At 39.3% G+C, this 14,149-nt stretch overlaps 2 protein-coding genes across 7 annotated transcripts in view; both read right to left on the bottom strand.

Moving 5' to 3' along the window:
- Positions 1 to 2,257: 2,257 nt before the first annotated feature.
- Positions 2,258 to 5,758, bottom strand: LOC148970765 (uncharacterized). The gene is made up of 3 exons (XM_089123517.1): positions 5,298 to 5,758; positions 5,121 to 5,212; positions 2,258 to 2,814 (listed from the first exon to the last, which is right to left on the bottom strand). Exons 1-3 carry the CDS (start codon positions 5,479 to 5,481, stop codon positions 2,785 to 2,787), a joined length of 306 nt encoding a protein of 101 aa, XP_088979643.1. The 5' UTR covers positions 5,482 to 5,758; the 3' UTR covers positions 2,258 to 2,784.
- A 4,643-nt stretch (positions 5,759 to 10,401) lies between these two features.
- Positions 10,402 to 14,149, bottom strand: part of sema4d (sema domain, immunoglobulin domain (Ig), transmembrane domain (TM) and short cytoplasmic domain, (semaphorin) 4D) — a 113,797-nt gene continuing 110,049 nt past the window's right edge. For all 6 annotated transcript variants that reach the window (XM_039661048.2, XM_039661044.2, XM_039661045.2 and 3 more), the window contains one exon: positions 10,402 to 13,609. In XM_039661048.2, coding sequence (XP_039516982.2) covers positions 12,684 to 13,609 — 926 coding nt within the window. In that variant the 3' untranslated portion in view covers positions 10,402 to 12,683. The remainder of the gene's footprint in view (positions 13,610 to 14,149) is intronic.

Below are 14,149 nucleotides of genomic sequence, written 5' to 3'. Positions count from 1 at the left end.
TTTATTTGAAAGTTCTCTGAATGGCTAAAAATTAGACAACATATATAATTTTTTTTCAAACACTACTTTAACAAACGTTACGTTTTAAAATTCTCTTAACATTTTGAAACATTAAAAGTCATTAGACGATTCAGGGTGGGAAACGATGTGTGCTGGAATTTATTTATGTTTTTTAATAATTATAATAATGTATTATTTATATAGCCTATAAACAATGTTTTTTGTGCTACCATTTTGAGAACATTAATTACTGAACAAACGTTCAATTAATGTTACAGGTGAAACGTTTGTTCATAACTTTGTGGAAGTTCTGAGATAATTCCCTGTGGGCAGTGGATTTTATATGATGATGATGGTAGATTTATATTTGTTGGTCAAAACGATAAATAGTTTAATTAGTTACCTTTTACATTTGTCATTATGTGGTCAACATTACTGACAGTAGGCCTAATAGCTTTGGGTTACAGTAAAGGCTGACGGAAGAATCACTCAGGCCTATAAATGGTCATCATTTATACAGCATTTTTGTCTTTGATCAGATTTCTAGTAGTGTCGTTTTTAGCATTGATGACAGGAGTCCTGTTTTGTTTCTCAAAGCTAAAGCAGATATAAAAGATTTGAGTGAATTTTGCTGCTAAACATCCAGACATCCAATTCCTGGCTTTACCTGAAACATATTTAAGACTTCAATCGGAGTCAAAATGACAAAAGGCAATAGTTCTGGACTCTAAACAGGCCTGTTCATTGGGTTCAGTTGATAATAAAGCTGTTATTAAGTTTTTTTAATTGAATGAAATCCACGAGACATGAACTCCCTCACCTGTGGCTGTGGCCGGATCTTTCTCTCATTTTCTGTTTGTGAGACCACCACTTCCGGTATGTGGCAAAACACCTTCCTGATGAATATAGGAGTCTGAAAACCACGATACAAAACAACTCAACATTTACTCACATAACAAAGGTCCTGTTTTCAAATGAACACATTTAAGAATTGGTTGCTGATCTATCAAATGAAATGTGTTTTAATTTTTAAGTGATTAAAATAATTTAATTAGATCCTCATCCTTTTAGAAAACAATGTGTTCAGAAGAGCATTAAAGGCTTTTTGGTGAAATTCTCATGTCCAGATCACATTTCACCCTGTAAACCCCACACTGGTTTTATTTGCTCTCATCAGGAAATGGTTATGTTTTTAAAATTATTTCATTTAAGAATCTCGAGGAATTGAAAGAATTATTAACACATTTTTGACAACAGCAGCATAACACTGTGTAAAATGTTGCATGCAGTGGCTGAAAGGGATATCTGGCTTATAACCATTGATTCAAATATTATTAAAAAAATGTGTCAGTTGTTTTATTTGTTATAATAATGCATTGACAAAGCAAATTGTGTTGACATCATCTTTGACCAGGCTGTCATATATATTTATATATAAATATGAACAAGAGAGACCAACACAATTTTGATAACTGATTATGTTGTGGTCAATGTATGCTTTTTCCTTTGAGCTTTATGCCTTTTTGTTTTGCATAGTAAAATAAAACCTGTTACTAGTTTATCCTTTTTGCGAAATACTTTTGTCAGATAAATACAGATATAAGTTTAGTGTAAGTTTTTCCCTTAAATTTCAAATATTAAATATATATTATATTCCTCACGTTTTGATTGAATCAAACTTGTATGGTCATAAAAACAAATATCCGCTCTGAACATCACTTGCATGCAAGTTTTCAAAACATTGGTGGCTGATCTATAAAATGTGGTTTAAAACAAGCTTATCTGGGGTTTTATGAGGATGGTTGAATGTTAACCAGTAAATACTGAGACTTCACCTTCCCAAAGCCACACTGTTTATGTGTTCAGAGGTGAAGTGTGTGTGTGTTACAGGGTCTAAAGAGGTCAACCGTCTAGATCAGGTGAAAATTTGATGAATGTGCCTTTCATTGACAGTTGATTGTGTGGGTCAGTTAATAGTCTTCACACACTCTCTGGACGATCATACTCTGGTCTCTGAGGTCAGAGGCCAGGAAGAGGACGCCATTGACCTTCTCATGGAGAGGAGCCACACAACTTCATTTAGAGTTGTGCAAACAACTTGAAGAGATAATGATTAGTGAGTTTTATAGGCTATTATATGATTGTTATAGTACGTTTTTTCCCCTGTAAACAAAGTTTCCTTCAGAATATCTTGAACACAAGATACAGCTCAGAACAGGAGTTGAGGATGTGAAGGACTGCTCCAGATACATTCAAATGACAAATAATAGAAATATTATTTATTGTGGTTGCAACCTCTAATTTGTAGGACAAAAAATATATTCTATCTATAGCAACATCCTTGATATGCATTGAAAATCTGCTTAGAGAAACACACTGGATTATTTCAGTAACACAACAGGAGGCCACAAACACAGATACTGCTTCACTAACATGAGCCGCTGTGCCTGCTCTCGAGGATGGAAGCGCTACAAATAGAAGCGTTGTAGAAAGCGGTTGTCATCAGTCTCGCTGTCTGCACCTGTCTCTCTGCGTACGTCCTCCACAACTGTTTCAAACCGCCTGAAATCCCCGACGTTCTCCAGTGGGATCTCGGATCCGGAGGAACGGGGACAGGCTGAAGGACACGGAGCCGCTGAGAGAGTGTGTGTGCATCATGGACCTGAAGCACCACACACCAGCAGTGTAATGATGTGAGTGTGTGTGTGTGTGTGTGTGTCTCTCGTCCAAGCGTCCCTCCCTGGAGCCAGACAACGATGCCATGATGAGCGATAATGAGTCGGTTCAGAGAACACCCTGTCCATCACAGCTCTCCTACAGGACGAGAACAACTGTGATCAACAACAAATACACCATCATCATGTGTTGACCCTAACGCATCCTACAGACATCTAACCTCAAATTCACATGTCCAGGTCAATATATATATAAATAAAATATAGAAATAAATTTCTTTGAATGATACAGCTGCAAATAAGTATTTGAACACCTGTCTATAAGCAAGAATTCTGACCCTCAAAGACCTGTTAGTCTGCCTTTAAAACCTCCACTCCATTTATTATCCTAAATTAGACGCACCTGTTTGAGGTCGTTAGCTGCATAAAGACACCTGTCCACCCCATACAATCAGTAAAAATCCAACTACTAACATGGCCAAGACCAAAGAGCTGTGCAAAGACATTAGAGACAAAATTGTACACCTCTACAAAGCTGGAAGGGCTACGGGGTAAATTGCCAAGCAGCTTGGTGAAAAAAGGTCCAGTGTTTGAGCAATCATTAGAAAATGGAAGAAGCTAAACATGACTGTCAATCTCCCTCAGACTGGGGCTCAATGCAAGATCTCACCTCGTGGGGTCTCAATGATCCTAAGAAAGGTGAGAAATCAGCCCAGAACTACATGAGAGGAGCTGGCCAATGACCTGAAAAGAGCTGGGTCCACCGCTTCCAAGATTACTGTTGGTAATAAGACGTCATGGTTTGAAATCACGCATGGCACGGAAGGTTCCCCTGCTTAAACCAGCACACGTCAAGGCCCGTCTTAAGTTTGGATGATCCAGAGGAGTCGTGGGAGAAAGTCATGTGGTCAGATGAGAACAAAATAGAACTTTTTGGTCATAATTCCACTAAGTGTGTTTGGAGGAAGAAGAATGATGAGTACCATCCCAAGAACACCATCCCTACTGTGAAGCATGGGGGTGGTAGCATCATGCTTTGGGGGTGTTTTTCTGCACATGGGACAGGGCGACTGCACTGTATTAAGGAGAGGATGATGGGGGCCATGTATTGTGAGATTGTGGGAGTGTTGAAGATGGGACAAAGCTGGGTCTTCCAACGTGACAATGACCCAAAGCACACAGCCAAGATAGCCAAGGAGTGGCTCTGTAAGAAGCATATCAAGGTTCTGGCGTGGCCTAGCCAGTCTCCAGAGTCCAGACCTAAACCCAATAGAGAATCTTTGGAGGGATCTCAAACTCTGTGTTTCTCGCAGCGACAGCCCAGAAACTCCCTCCTGCAGTGTGTGCAAACCTGGTGAAAAACTACAGGAAACATTTGATCTCTGTAATAATTGCAAACAAATGATACTGTACCAAATATTAACATTGATTTTCTCAGGTGTTCAAATACTTATTTACAGCTGTATCATGCCAATAAATAGTTCATAAAAATCATACATTGTGATTTCTGTTTTTTGTTTTTTTTTTTTGATTATGTCTCTCACAGTGGACATGCACCTATGATGACAATTTCAGACCCCTCCATGATTTCTAAGTGGGAGAACTTGCAAATAGCAGGGTGTTAAAATACTTATTTTCCTCACTGTTTCTATACTGTATATACACACGCATGCATGCACACACACAATATTTAGTAGGTACTGGAACTATGTTAAAGAAAGTGTTCTATGTTTATCTGACCTTCAGTACCAACCAGCATTTAAAAATATGTAAAAGCATTATAAATAAATAATGATTATATATTTTTGGCTCAGCTTTGTAAATACTGAATGAAGACAGACATCTTCATCTCCTCAGTGACGGTTTGAACAAATGTGTGCAAAAACATCTCGAAAGCCTCATTTCACAAGTTTGGGGTTTGAAATATGTTTTTTTTTAAAGTCTCTTCTGTTCATTAAATTCTAAATACAGTAGAAATATTAATATTGTGAAATATTATTATTACAATTTAAAATAGCTATTTTCCATGTGAATATTTATTAAAATGTAATGTATTCCTGTGATCAAAGCTGTATTTTCAGCATCATTAGGCCTACTCCAGTCTTCAGTGTCACTGAAATCATTCTGATCTGCTGATGAAACATTTTATTCAGGATTCATTGATGAAAGCTGTTCAAAAGAACAGTATTTATTTGGAATTTAAATTTTAACATTATAAATGCTCACAGTCTAATCTTCACGTCACATTTGATTCATTTAATTCATCCTTGCTGAAAAAAATGATACATTTATTAAAAACCCCAAACGTGTTAGTATGAATCTCAAGAGCAAGAGTTGCGAACACAAAAACAAACACCTTTCATCCCTGATCATATTTTCATTTCTTTCAGGAAATGTGCTCTAAAATTCAACATTGAACATCAAAAAGTGTGATTTTCCCCTCACCCAGGCTTTCTTCCACTCCTGCAGGAGTGTGTTGTGTTCAGACAGAGTGTTTATCCACTGATCCACATGTGTGTGAGTACCACCGGCTTCGTCTGAGAGGAAACATATATCGTCACGTCACAGGTGAAGGCAACATGACCACGCATGCGCATTTTAAAGTCCGACTCGTGGCTTTACCTCTGGCGTTGAACCGAAGGTCGACTTTTGAAGCGTCGTTTCCAGTTTCAGACACTGCCGTACACTCATACTGCACATCTTCTGTCAGAGCTTCTTCCTTCAGCCAGCTGCTCACCAGCACGGCATCATGGGAAACCACGCGACGGTGTTCAAACACGGGAGTCTTGAGTCTCCGTCCGTTCATGTGCCACTCAACACTTACATCTCTAGGACCTGTTGGAAAACTGCACTTACATTTGGACCCTACATGATATTTAGAGCTCCAGCACAAACACACACACGGTTTTCATCCACAACTAAAGCCAGTCAAACCTGGCAGTATCATGCTGTTTGAGGAATCATTGGATTATCATCACACACTCTCATTGTACATGCACAACAAACTCATAAACCAGGTCTAATTAGTTAGGATTTGTTTCAAATGCATTCAGGTAAATAAGTAAATAAATGTTTTAAATAAGTGGTTCCAGGGACGTGCACAGGAATTTTGAGGGGCAGTTGCTCTGACCTGAAAAAAGGGCACCCCCCCCCCTCCTCCTCCTCCTCCCCCCCCCCCTCACGGGCTATATGAAGGAATATATTCAGTTGAATTTGTCACCTTCCAAATTGCCTTATCTGGCCGTGTTTATGTCAAAGATTATGTCAAGCTGAGTGGTTATACACAAGCTGGATTTACAGTATCTGTGACATGTTGTTGACCCGAAGCTTGTTTTCACCACAGAACATTCAAAACCAATGATAAAAGGTAATAGCAACTTTTTAACTCAAAATTATGATTGAGTTAAAAATCTCTCACAATTCAGACTTTACGACTCATAATGAAGAGTTTACATCTCACAATTGTGAGTTATAAAGTTATAAACTTTTTATATATATAGTTATAAAAAAATTTAGAATTGAGATAAAAAGATGCAATTACCTTTTTTTATTTCATGGTGGAAACAGGTTTCCATACATTTTGACTCTCAGTTTGTCTTGTTTCACTGGTACGTACGTTACAAAGACACACATACAGTGCGTGTCGACCATAGACTGTAAAGGTGTCGACACAAAACCACTTTCTGTGTAAAGTTATATCCAATACTTCAACTTGTATCCTGGTAACTTTCACAGTAAACACAGGGATAAAATAGTGACCATTTACTGATAGAAAAAAAAAACATTTGGTGATGAATAACAGTTCACCCACCTAGAAAATGAGTTTCACCTTATAAGACCCTTTAGCTCTAATACATTTACATTCATGCATTTGTCAGAAGCTTTTATCCAAAGTGATTTACATTGCATTCAAGATATTCATTTTCTCCGATCATGATCTGGGAATCAAACCCATGACCGTGGCATAGTGTCAGTGCTTTACTTACTCCTTGAGCTACAAATAACACACAATTATGTATAACACACACATGTATAACACACTCATAATAATGAATATAAAGTGCTTTAACAAAAATTTGAGCTTCACATTTCTGATTTGAAACCCTCTGAAACGTCTTGCATTTTAACGGCACTGTTGCAAACATCTTACAAACCGAAGTGGAGATCTCATCTGTGTTCGAGGACAGTGACACCCAGCTTTTCACATCCGTCACGCATGTTTAATGCAACTATAGGAAAGGACTGATTCACTGCCCTCGCTTAAAAACATTCAAAAGTCTACAATACAATTCTAATGGTGTATAATAATACGATTTGCAGGCTGTTGATGTGTTTGCTCACTTCAAAAGCCCTTTAAAGTGCTCCAGTTATGGTGTGTGGGATATTATCCTTTCGTGTAGTGTGTAATAAAGCTGTGTGTGAATGTAAGACGTCTGTAAAGTTACAAAGTGCAGATAATTGGAGTCATCCTTGCAGAAGAAAGAAGTGATTCGAAACCGCCTGAAACGAGTCAGTAACTCCAGTCTCACTTCCTGCTCAAAATTATGTTTTGTAACTAATTTGCATAATACCAGCCTATGGTTTTCATTGGCTGATGGCGTACAGCGTCTAATTAGCCCCGCCCCTCCAACGCTAATTGTAGCTGAGTCTGGAAGAGTTTGGTTTGTGTTGTTCACGTCGAGAAGACGCTGTTTTCAGCGTTGATGCACTTCTAAAGGATGTGATTGATATAGTAAAAAGGACGGCATTGTTACTGTTCGTTAGCCTAGAGATCTAGACGCACCCTAGCGGCAGCAAAAATTTTTTCGCAGCCAGTGTGGTCTAGCAAATCTCCATAGATGTTTTAGCTGGAAAAAACAAACTCTGGTCAGGCCAATCACATCGTGTATAGAGTCGGCGGGCGGGCTTAACATAATGACGACAGAGTTGCGATGGTTCACTGCTACTTGAAAACAAAGAATGGCTGCTGCTGGCGAACAGCCGTCTTTTCGATTCGGCTTTGACCGCCACTCTGGATGATTTGAACTGAAGCTTTTCTTTGAAACCAGAACAAAGTACGACACTTGAGTCATTTTTTAAATAAAAAAAGATATGTTTGGAGTTTTGAGGTGTTTTGCCGACTGGATACGGTAAAAGTTTAATATATCAACTTGCTCCGCTGGTGGGAAAACGCATGGGACTCAGCCGTCACCCGTCACCTTCTTTGTTGCTCTGATTGGTTGTAGCGCTATCCAATTGCGTGCAGAGAGAATTTGAAAGACAACCGTTTATCCCGCCCCACGGATTGAGCCCTGTCAATAATGATCAAAATCTTGATGTAGGTCTCGCATGTCAGGCTAACTGTTCATATCATTGTGTGTCAAGTGCAAGATCCGGAGCGGAAATCTATACAAGGTAATGACCATTTGGTTACCGAAACACCATAGACATACTCTAGAGGTCACCTTGGGTTTCTAAGCATGCATCAAAACTGCCGCCATCTTGGAACAGGTGTCTTGTCATAGGAAGTAGCTAGTTATCTGCTATCTGTCCTTACTTCAAATTCATTTATGGTGGCAGACTTTTGTGCTATCTATGATGTTAGGAAGAATGTTTTTTAAATATTTTTTTACAATTTTTTTTTCTGGAATCAAAGATAAATAAATACATGTCTGACCGTTAATCGCATTCATGATGATTTATGGCGATTTTATTTCCGTCAGACCTTTGTCTACATTGCTGCTGGTGCATTGAAGTGAAAGGGCTCTCCTGTTCCAAGATGGCGGCTCTATTGACGCATTCGTTCAAATGAACTGCCGTAGCTAAGGCGACATCTAGGATGTGTCAGAAATCGAATACTTCCCTACTATATAGTATGCAAAAAACACTACGCGAGCAGAGTAGTATGTCCGAAATCATAGAATTCGAAAAACAGTAGGCGAAAAGTACCCGGATGACCTACTTCCGGCGAGATTCTGAAGTGCGCATACAATGGACACTTTACTATCCCATGATGCCACGGGAGAGGAGTTGTTGTTATATTTGAAAATGGCGGAAACCGGAGACGCGGCTGTAATGTTAGGAGATAAACACAGACACACATGTGTATCTCTATTGATTCATTCATGTTTATTTATCGATGGTAATATCACAAGCAAATAAATGGCTTTTTCCTTGCCAAAAATCAACACCAGTCATTGTTCATAGGGGTTGTGTGTGTGTTTTATGAAGTAAAATTTATTAGGTAAATAAATGTTATTTGAGAAATTTCGCAAAAGGCGTGATCTGCGAGCAGCTGACCGATGCCTCCTCTTAATTGACGGCTCGGACGACATAAAAACGCAGATGAAAGCAGAACTAAAAACACAGCGAAGTTGGTGCAGTCACTCTTAAAATTCTCGCATTGTTGTGACAGCGTATGTCACGCGACAACAACGTGGCGCATGTAGTACGTTCAGGCTCATTCATACCATAGATATGTATATAAAGGCTAGATGTGTTACGGCGGAGTTTCCAACGGACAAGCTGATGTAAGATGAGTGGTCAGCACGAACACAAATACTCTTATCTCGTTGAAATCTTGACGGATTTACAAACGGTTTGGTTTCTTACAAACGTTATTAACGTGGCTATAATTATCTGGATGATTATTTATTTATACACTTTTTATTCATAAGTATGCAGTGTCATAACTACATCTCTGACGTTTATAACAAAACAAACCGTTTGAAAATCGGTAGAAAATTAAGCAAGTTATGGTCATTTAAATAGTACATGTAAGTTACCATTAACACAATGTTACGAGTGAGCGAGCTGCCTGTGACAAGATGGCCGCCGGGTGCAGACGTCGACCTCCATTGGCCAGTAGCGTGGACGACATATCTAGCCTTTATATCGATATCTATGATTCATACTACCCGTATTCATACTATATAGAATGTACTTTTTAACGGTCGCAAAGTACGTTCTTATTTAAATATAGTACCAACTCACATAGTACGCGATTTTGGACGCAGCCAGAGTGTCAAGTGCTGAGGAAGATCCGGAGCGGAAATCCATATATGGTAATGGCCATTTGGTTACCGAAACCCGCTGTGAGTGGTCGGCCAATCAGAGCAGAGTAGACCGATCACAACAGACTGGGCATTCCGACCAATCAGAGCAGAGCAGGCTCTCAGAAAGGCAGGGTTTCAGACTCTGAGAGAAATGAGCTGATACTGCAATGGATATGAGATGACAGTGTTTGAGCTTGGATGCATGTAAACGTGTTTCAGGAGACTGCTAACACAATTTAGAGTCTTTAAAATATAGCATAATAGGGGCAATTTAAACCACATGATATAACATACAGTTTCAATAACGCATCTGTACGCAATAAACAGCATTTCACATTTTTTGCAATTCAAACATTTATTCAGGCTCTCTAACAAAGATTTGAAGAAACTTTGTACATCATCAGTTTTTTTATGTACAAATATTTACACTGTACACGACTGGTGCTGAAAGTGCATGTGATTTGATGAACGTCCTTCACAGAGTCCTTTAGTCAGATGTTTTCTCACGCACTTCTTTGACAAGAGAACATTTATAGAACAAGATTCGCGTGTCAAGGCAAAACAATAATACAAACCATAGTCATAAATTAAGATCTGAACAGAAATTCTAAAGTTATTTACGGCAAAATAAAAGGTTAGTAAACTCTAAAGAAGTGAATCTCTTTATTATTCGCTCTTTTTTGAAAAAAAGGAAAAATTCGAATGCAAATTTTTAGGCATCAGACGGGGAGCAGAACATGCAGACACACAAAAACACTTGTCCAAATACTGTCCAATGACTTCCTCTCACAGGCCAATCAGAACACTTAATATTGCAGGAGGAGGAAACGAAGTCAGACTTGGGAGTATTGAGACAAGACTGATGAGAGAGAAGCAGGTCAGAGGTCAGAGGTACCACTCACCCAAGGCCAGGCAGAAGAGTAGGAAGGCCTGGTGAGGGTGAAGGGCCCAGGACTGTTCCCTCAGGAGAGGGGGGATCAGCCGAGGCCCATCCACACCCCTCCAGCCCGAGGACGGGACGTCGACAGGGGGATGAGGAACAGCCAAGGGTGCTGTGCAGTGAAGGAGGAAAGGAGAGAGAGAGAGAGACAAACACAAGAGTGTGCTGAGAATGGACAGCAGATTCAGGAACGCCACGGGAAAAGCTGGGAATGACGGCGGGAAACAGCAGGAGAGGCGTGACCAAACATTTCACCCAAAAATCAAGAGCATGCTTCGTGACACTGTTTTCATGACATTTCTTTTCCAATATTCGAATTATGCGAATGCCAGAAGTACTTGCAGGACGCTATGTCATTTTATTTTATTTGTATTCAAATCACTATCATGAAAAGAGGAGAAAAAAAAGAAGTTGCTTTTTTTGCATAAAGAAAATAAATATTTGTGACATTATTTTCATGACATTTAAGCAGATTTATTCCTAATATTTGAATTAGCATAATAATAATTTATATGCAGTAGAGTCATGAAAAATTTCCAGTTCGGACAATTTATTCTATATATTTTTGTGTGTGTCTATTCAAATCACTGTCATAAAATATTGCCAAAATGCAACCTAAAATTTAAGCAAAAATAATAATGTCCTAATAAGGGACAAAAATATTACATTTTTGTGACATTTTGGTGACAAACAAAATAAAATAAAAAATACTACAAATGATATATATATAGAAAACATTTATGGCATTATTTTCAATGACATTTAAGCATACTTCTTAATATTCCAATTGCCGTAACGTTAAAGAAATACATAAAGTCATGAAAATGATCCTGTCAGGACACAATTTATGTATTTCACTGTCATGAAATAATGTCAAAATAAAAATGTTGGGGTTTCTTGACTTTTTTGTGATATTCACACTACTATTGCTAACATAAATAATTTAATATCTTCAAAAATATCAAAATCATAAAGCTTCTTCTTTAAGAAAAAAGTTTTCAAAGCTCACGTTTGTGGACTTCAGTCAGTCAAACACTCTTGGAAATCTAATTTTGTGTCATGTGAGACGGCAGCTCTCTCTCTCTCTCTCTCTCTCTCTCTCACACACACACAGGTGAAAGTGTTGTCTTCAGACAGACACATCTCATCTGCAACCACAGGAAGCTGTGCTAGAGACACATCACAGTGTTTCGACTTTCTTTTGGTCTCGTTTACAAACACAAGGAACCCATTTTAGCTCTGTTTTGGAGCGTTCAAGAGCATTTGGGTCTTCCACAGACATCGTCCTCTTCCTCTTCATATGCAATCCTGCATGTGTGATACTGAAATCATCCCTGAGATTGAATCAATCACCAATAAACTTCCCCACACTGCAAAAAATCAGTTTCTTCCTCACTATTTTTGTCTTTTTTTCCAGTCCCAAAAATGAAACATTCAGAAATCAAGATACATTTACTGGAGAACCAAAATGACTATAAAGAATGCAGGAAACTAGAACTGTCACTATTTTTTGTGACATTTTTATTATTATTATTATGCCAAAAATACTGCCATGTAATACAAAATGATCCTGTTAGAATCAGAAACCCATTTTTAAAAATTAAAATCTCATGAAATAATGTCAAAATAATATAAAAAATTATAATAGAATGATCCTGGAAACAGTCCTCCAACAGTTTGTTGATATTTCACCCCAAAGTCAAAAAGTAAAAAAATACTACAAATAATATTTCGACAAAACCGACTCAATTTTCTTAACATCTTATTTAGCTTATCAAGCAAAAGTATCTTGATTTACGAATTGTTTGTACCAGAAAATACGACAAAAACAGGAAAGTGCAAACCGAGGCTGAACATTAAACGCCCCGAAAACGGCACAAACAATATTCAGACACAGTCCGGAACTCCAATTTGGAAAACATCACCGCAAACTTACCAATTTGGTAAATAATGTTTCCAATTTGGAATTTAGTTGTGGTTCTTGGTTCAGCAACGGTTGTTTACCTCAAACGCAAGCGCACGTATAACCCCGCATTAGTGTGGCGTGTCAGCGTCCGCGTACTCAATGGGCTGAGACACGCAGTCTACGTCGAAGGGCCGGTCTTTAGTGGGACTATCGTCACCGTCCTCGAAGCCGTTGGACGGGACCCTTCCGTTCGCGTATTCCGTCTCCGTCTCGTATCCGGTGTCTCTGAGCGCGTGCAGCGGATGCGCTCCGTTCTGATTGGGTGAATCTGTCTTCTCCGGCACGGGCTCCATCAGGCCCGCCTCGCAGGCCACGTACTCGGCCTGAGGTTTCTTGTTGGAGCCGAGCAGAGCGGATCGCAGGCGGAGACACGGCGCCGGCAGGTACTGCATGTAACAGTTATACGCCAGAGCCGCGAGGAAGAGGAGGAAGAAGAGGAGGAAGAGCGACAGCAGGGCTACGCTGTTGTCGTGTTGGATGTATTTGGCCGAAGGATCGAGCGTCTCGGTGCGAGTCGGTAAGTTGCTGACCTCTGGAGGGATGTGGGATTTGGGTTTAATGGCGTTGAATGGAGGGGTTGTTAGTGAGGGAGAGTCCGTGTGTGTTGACGTTAGTCCTGAGGCGAGACCGTCATTACCTTCAGGCGCCGGGGTCGGGTCGCGGGACGCACTCCGAGGACGCTGAGCGGATATTGAAGGCGTGTTCTCGGGAAGATCCAGGCGGAGGACGTATCCGGCCACCAGACGGGTGAAGTTCTGTCCCGCGCCCGATTCGACGGACCAGCATTCGTAGCGGCCCGCGTCCTCTGACGTCACGCTGTAGATGAGCAGCCCGTTCTCCCCCAGCATGAGGAAGCGAGAGGCGTCGCTGAGAGCGTGACCGTTGTGTTTCCACAACACCTGAGCCAGGTTAGAGCGCACCTGACACCACAGATCAGCCGAGCCGCCGGGCTTTACCGCCACCTGCTGGTAGTCCTCCAACGCGACAGCAGCGACTGCAAGAGGAACAGGATTATGGGTCATCTTCAGCATCAATGCACTACATTCTTAAGGGAAAGTGACGCCTAAAATTATTTTAAAAAAAACGCATAATAAAAACAAAGGAAAATTTTGCCAATTCAATTGTACTACTTTATTTGTGTTTATTAGTTAAAATTATTTAATATTCGTCCTTGTGTTCATGTAGTGAAAAACAGTGAGGAAAACATTCTGTGATTATTTATAACTAGATTTGTACCGTATTGCACTTCCTGTTTTAATCATTTAGAATCTACCCCAGCAATGACTGTTTAAATTATGATTTATGATTCCTCTGACTTTATTATTATATAAATAATCAAATATATTAGGATGATGTATCCGACTGTAAAATTATAAAGTATATTATAAATAATATGGAGAACTAAGAAAAGAGTATATATATATATAAACTATGGTTATTATTCCACTGACTCTAAAGTTATCTAAAAACTATTTCATAATAAAATTCTATAAATAAAATTAATAAATAAATGATATAAATAACAAAAAAATAA

The sequence above is a fragment of the Pimephales promelas genome, chromosome 19 (genome assembly GCF_988280905.1).
Source record: "Pimephales promelas chromosome 19, fPimPro1.hap1.1, whole genome shotgun sequence".
Classification (NCBI taxonomy): Eukaryota; Metazoa; Chordata; class Actinopteri; order Cypriniformes; family Leuciscidae; genus Pimephales; species Pimephales promelas.
This window is presented reverse-complemented; position numbering and strand designations above follow the sequence as displayed.

What these genes read in the sequence shown, in the direction of transcription:
- LOC148970765 (XM_089123517.1), bottom strand. Translation starts at nt 5,481, where the DNA reads ATGAACGGACGGAGACTCAAGACTCCCGTGTTTGAACACCGTCGCGTG. An exon ending in CCTTCGGTTCAACGCCAGAG is followed by an intron (nt 5,213 to 5,297) that starts GTAAAGCCACGA and finishes GTTTCCTCTCAG; the next exon opens with ACGAAGCCGGTGGTACTCAC. An exon ending in AGGAGTGGAAGAAAGCCTGG is followed by an intron (nt 2,815 to 5,120) that starts GTGAGGGGAAAA and finishes CTCGTCCTGTAG; the next exon opens with GAGAGCTGTGATGGACAGGG.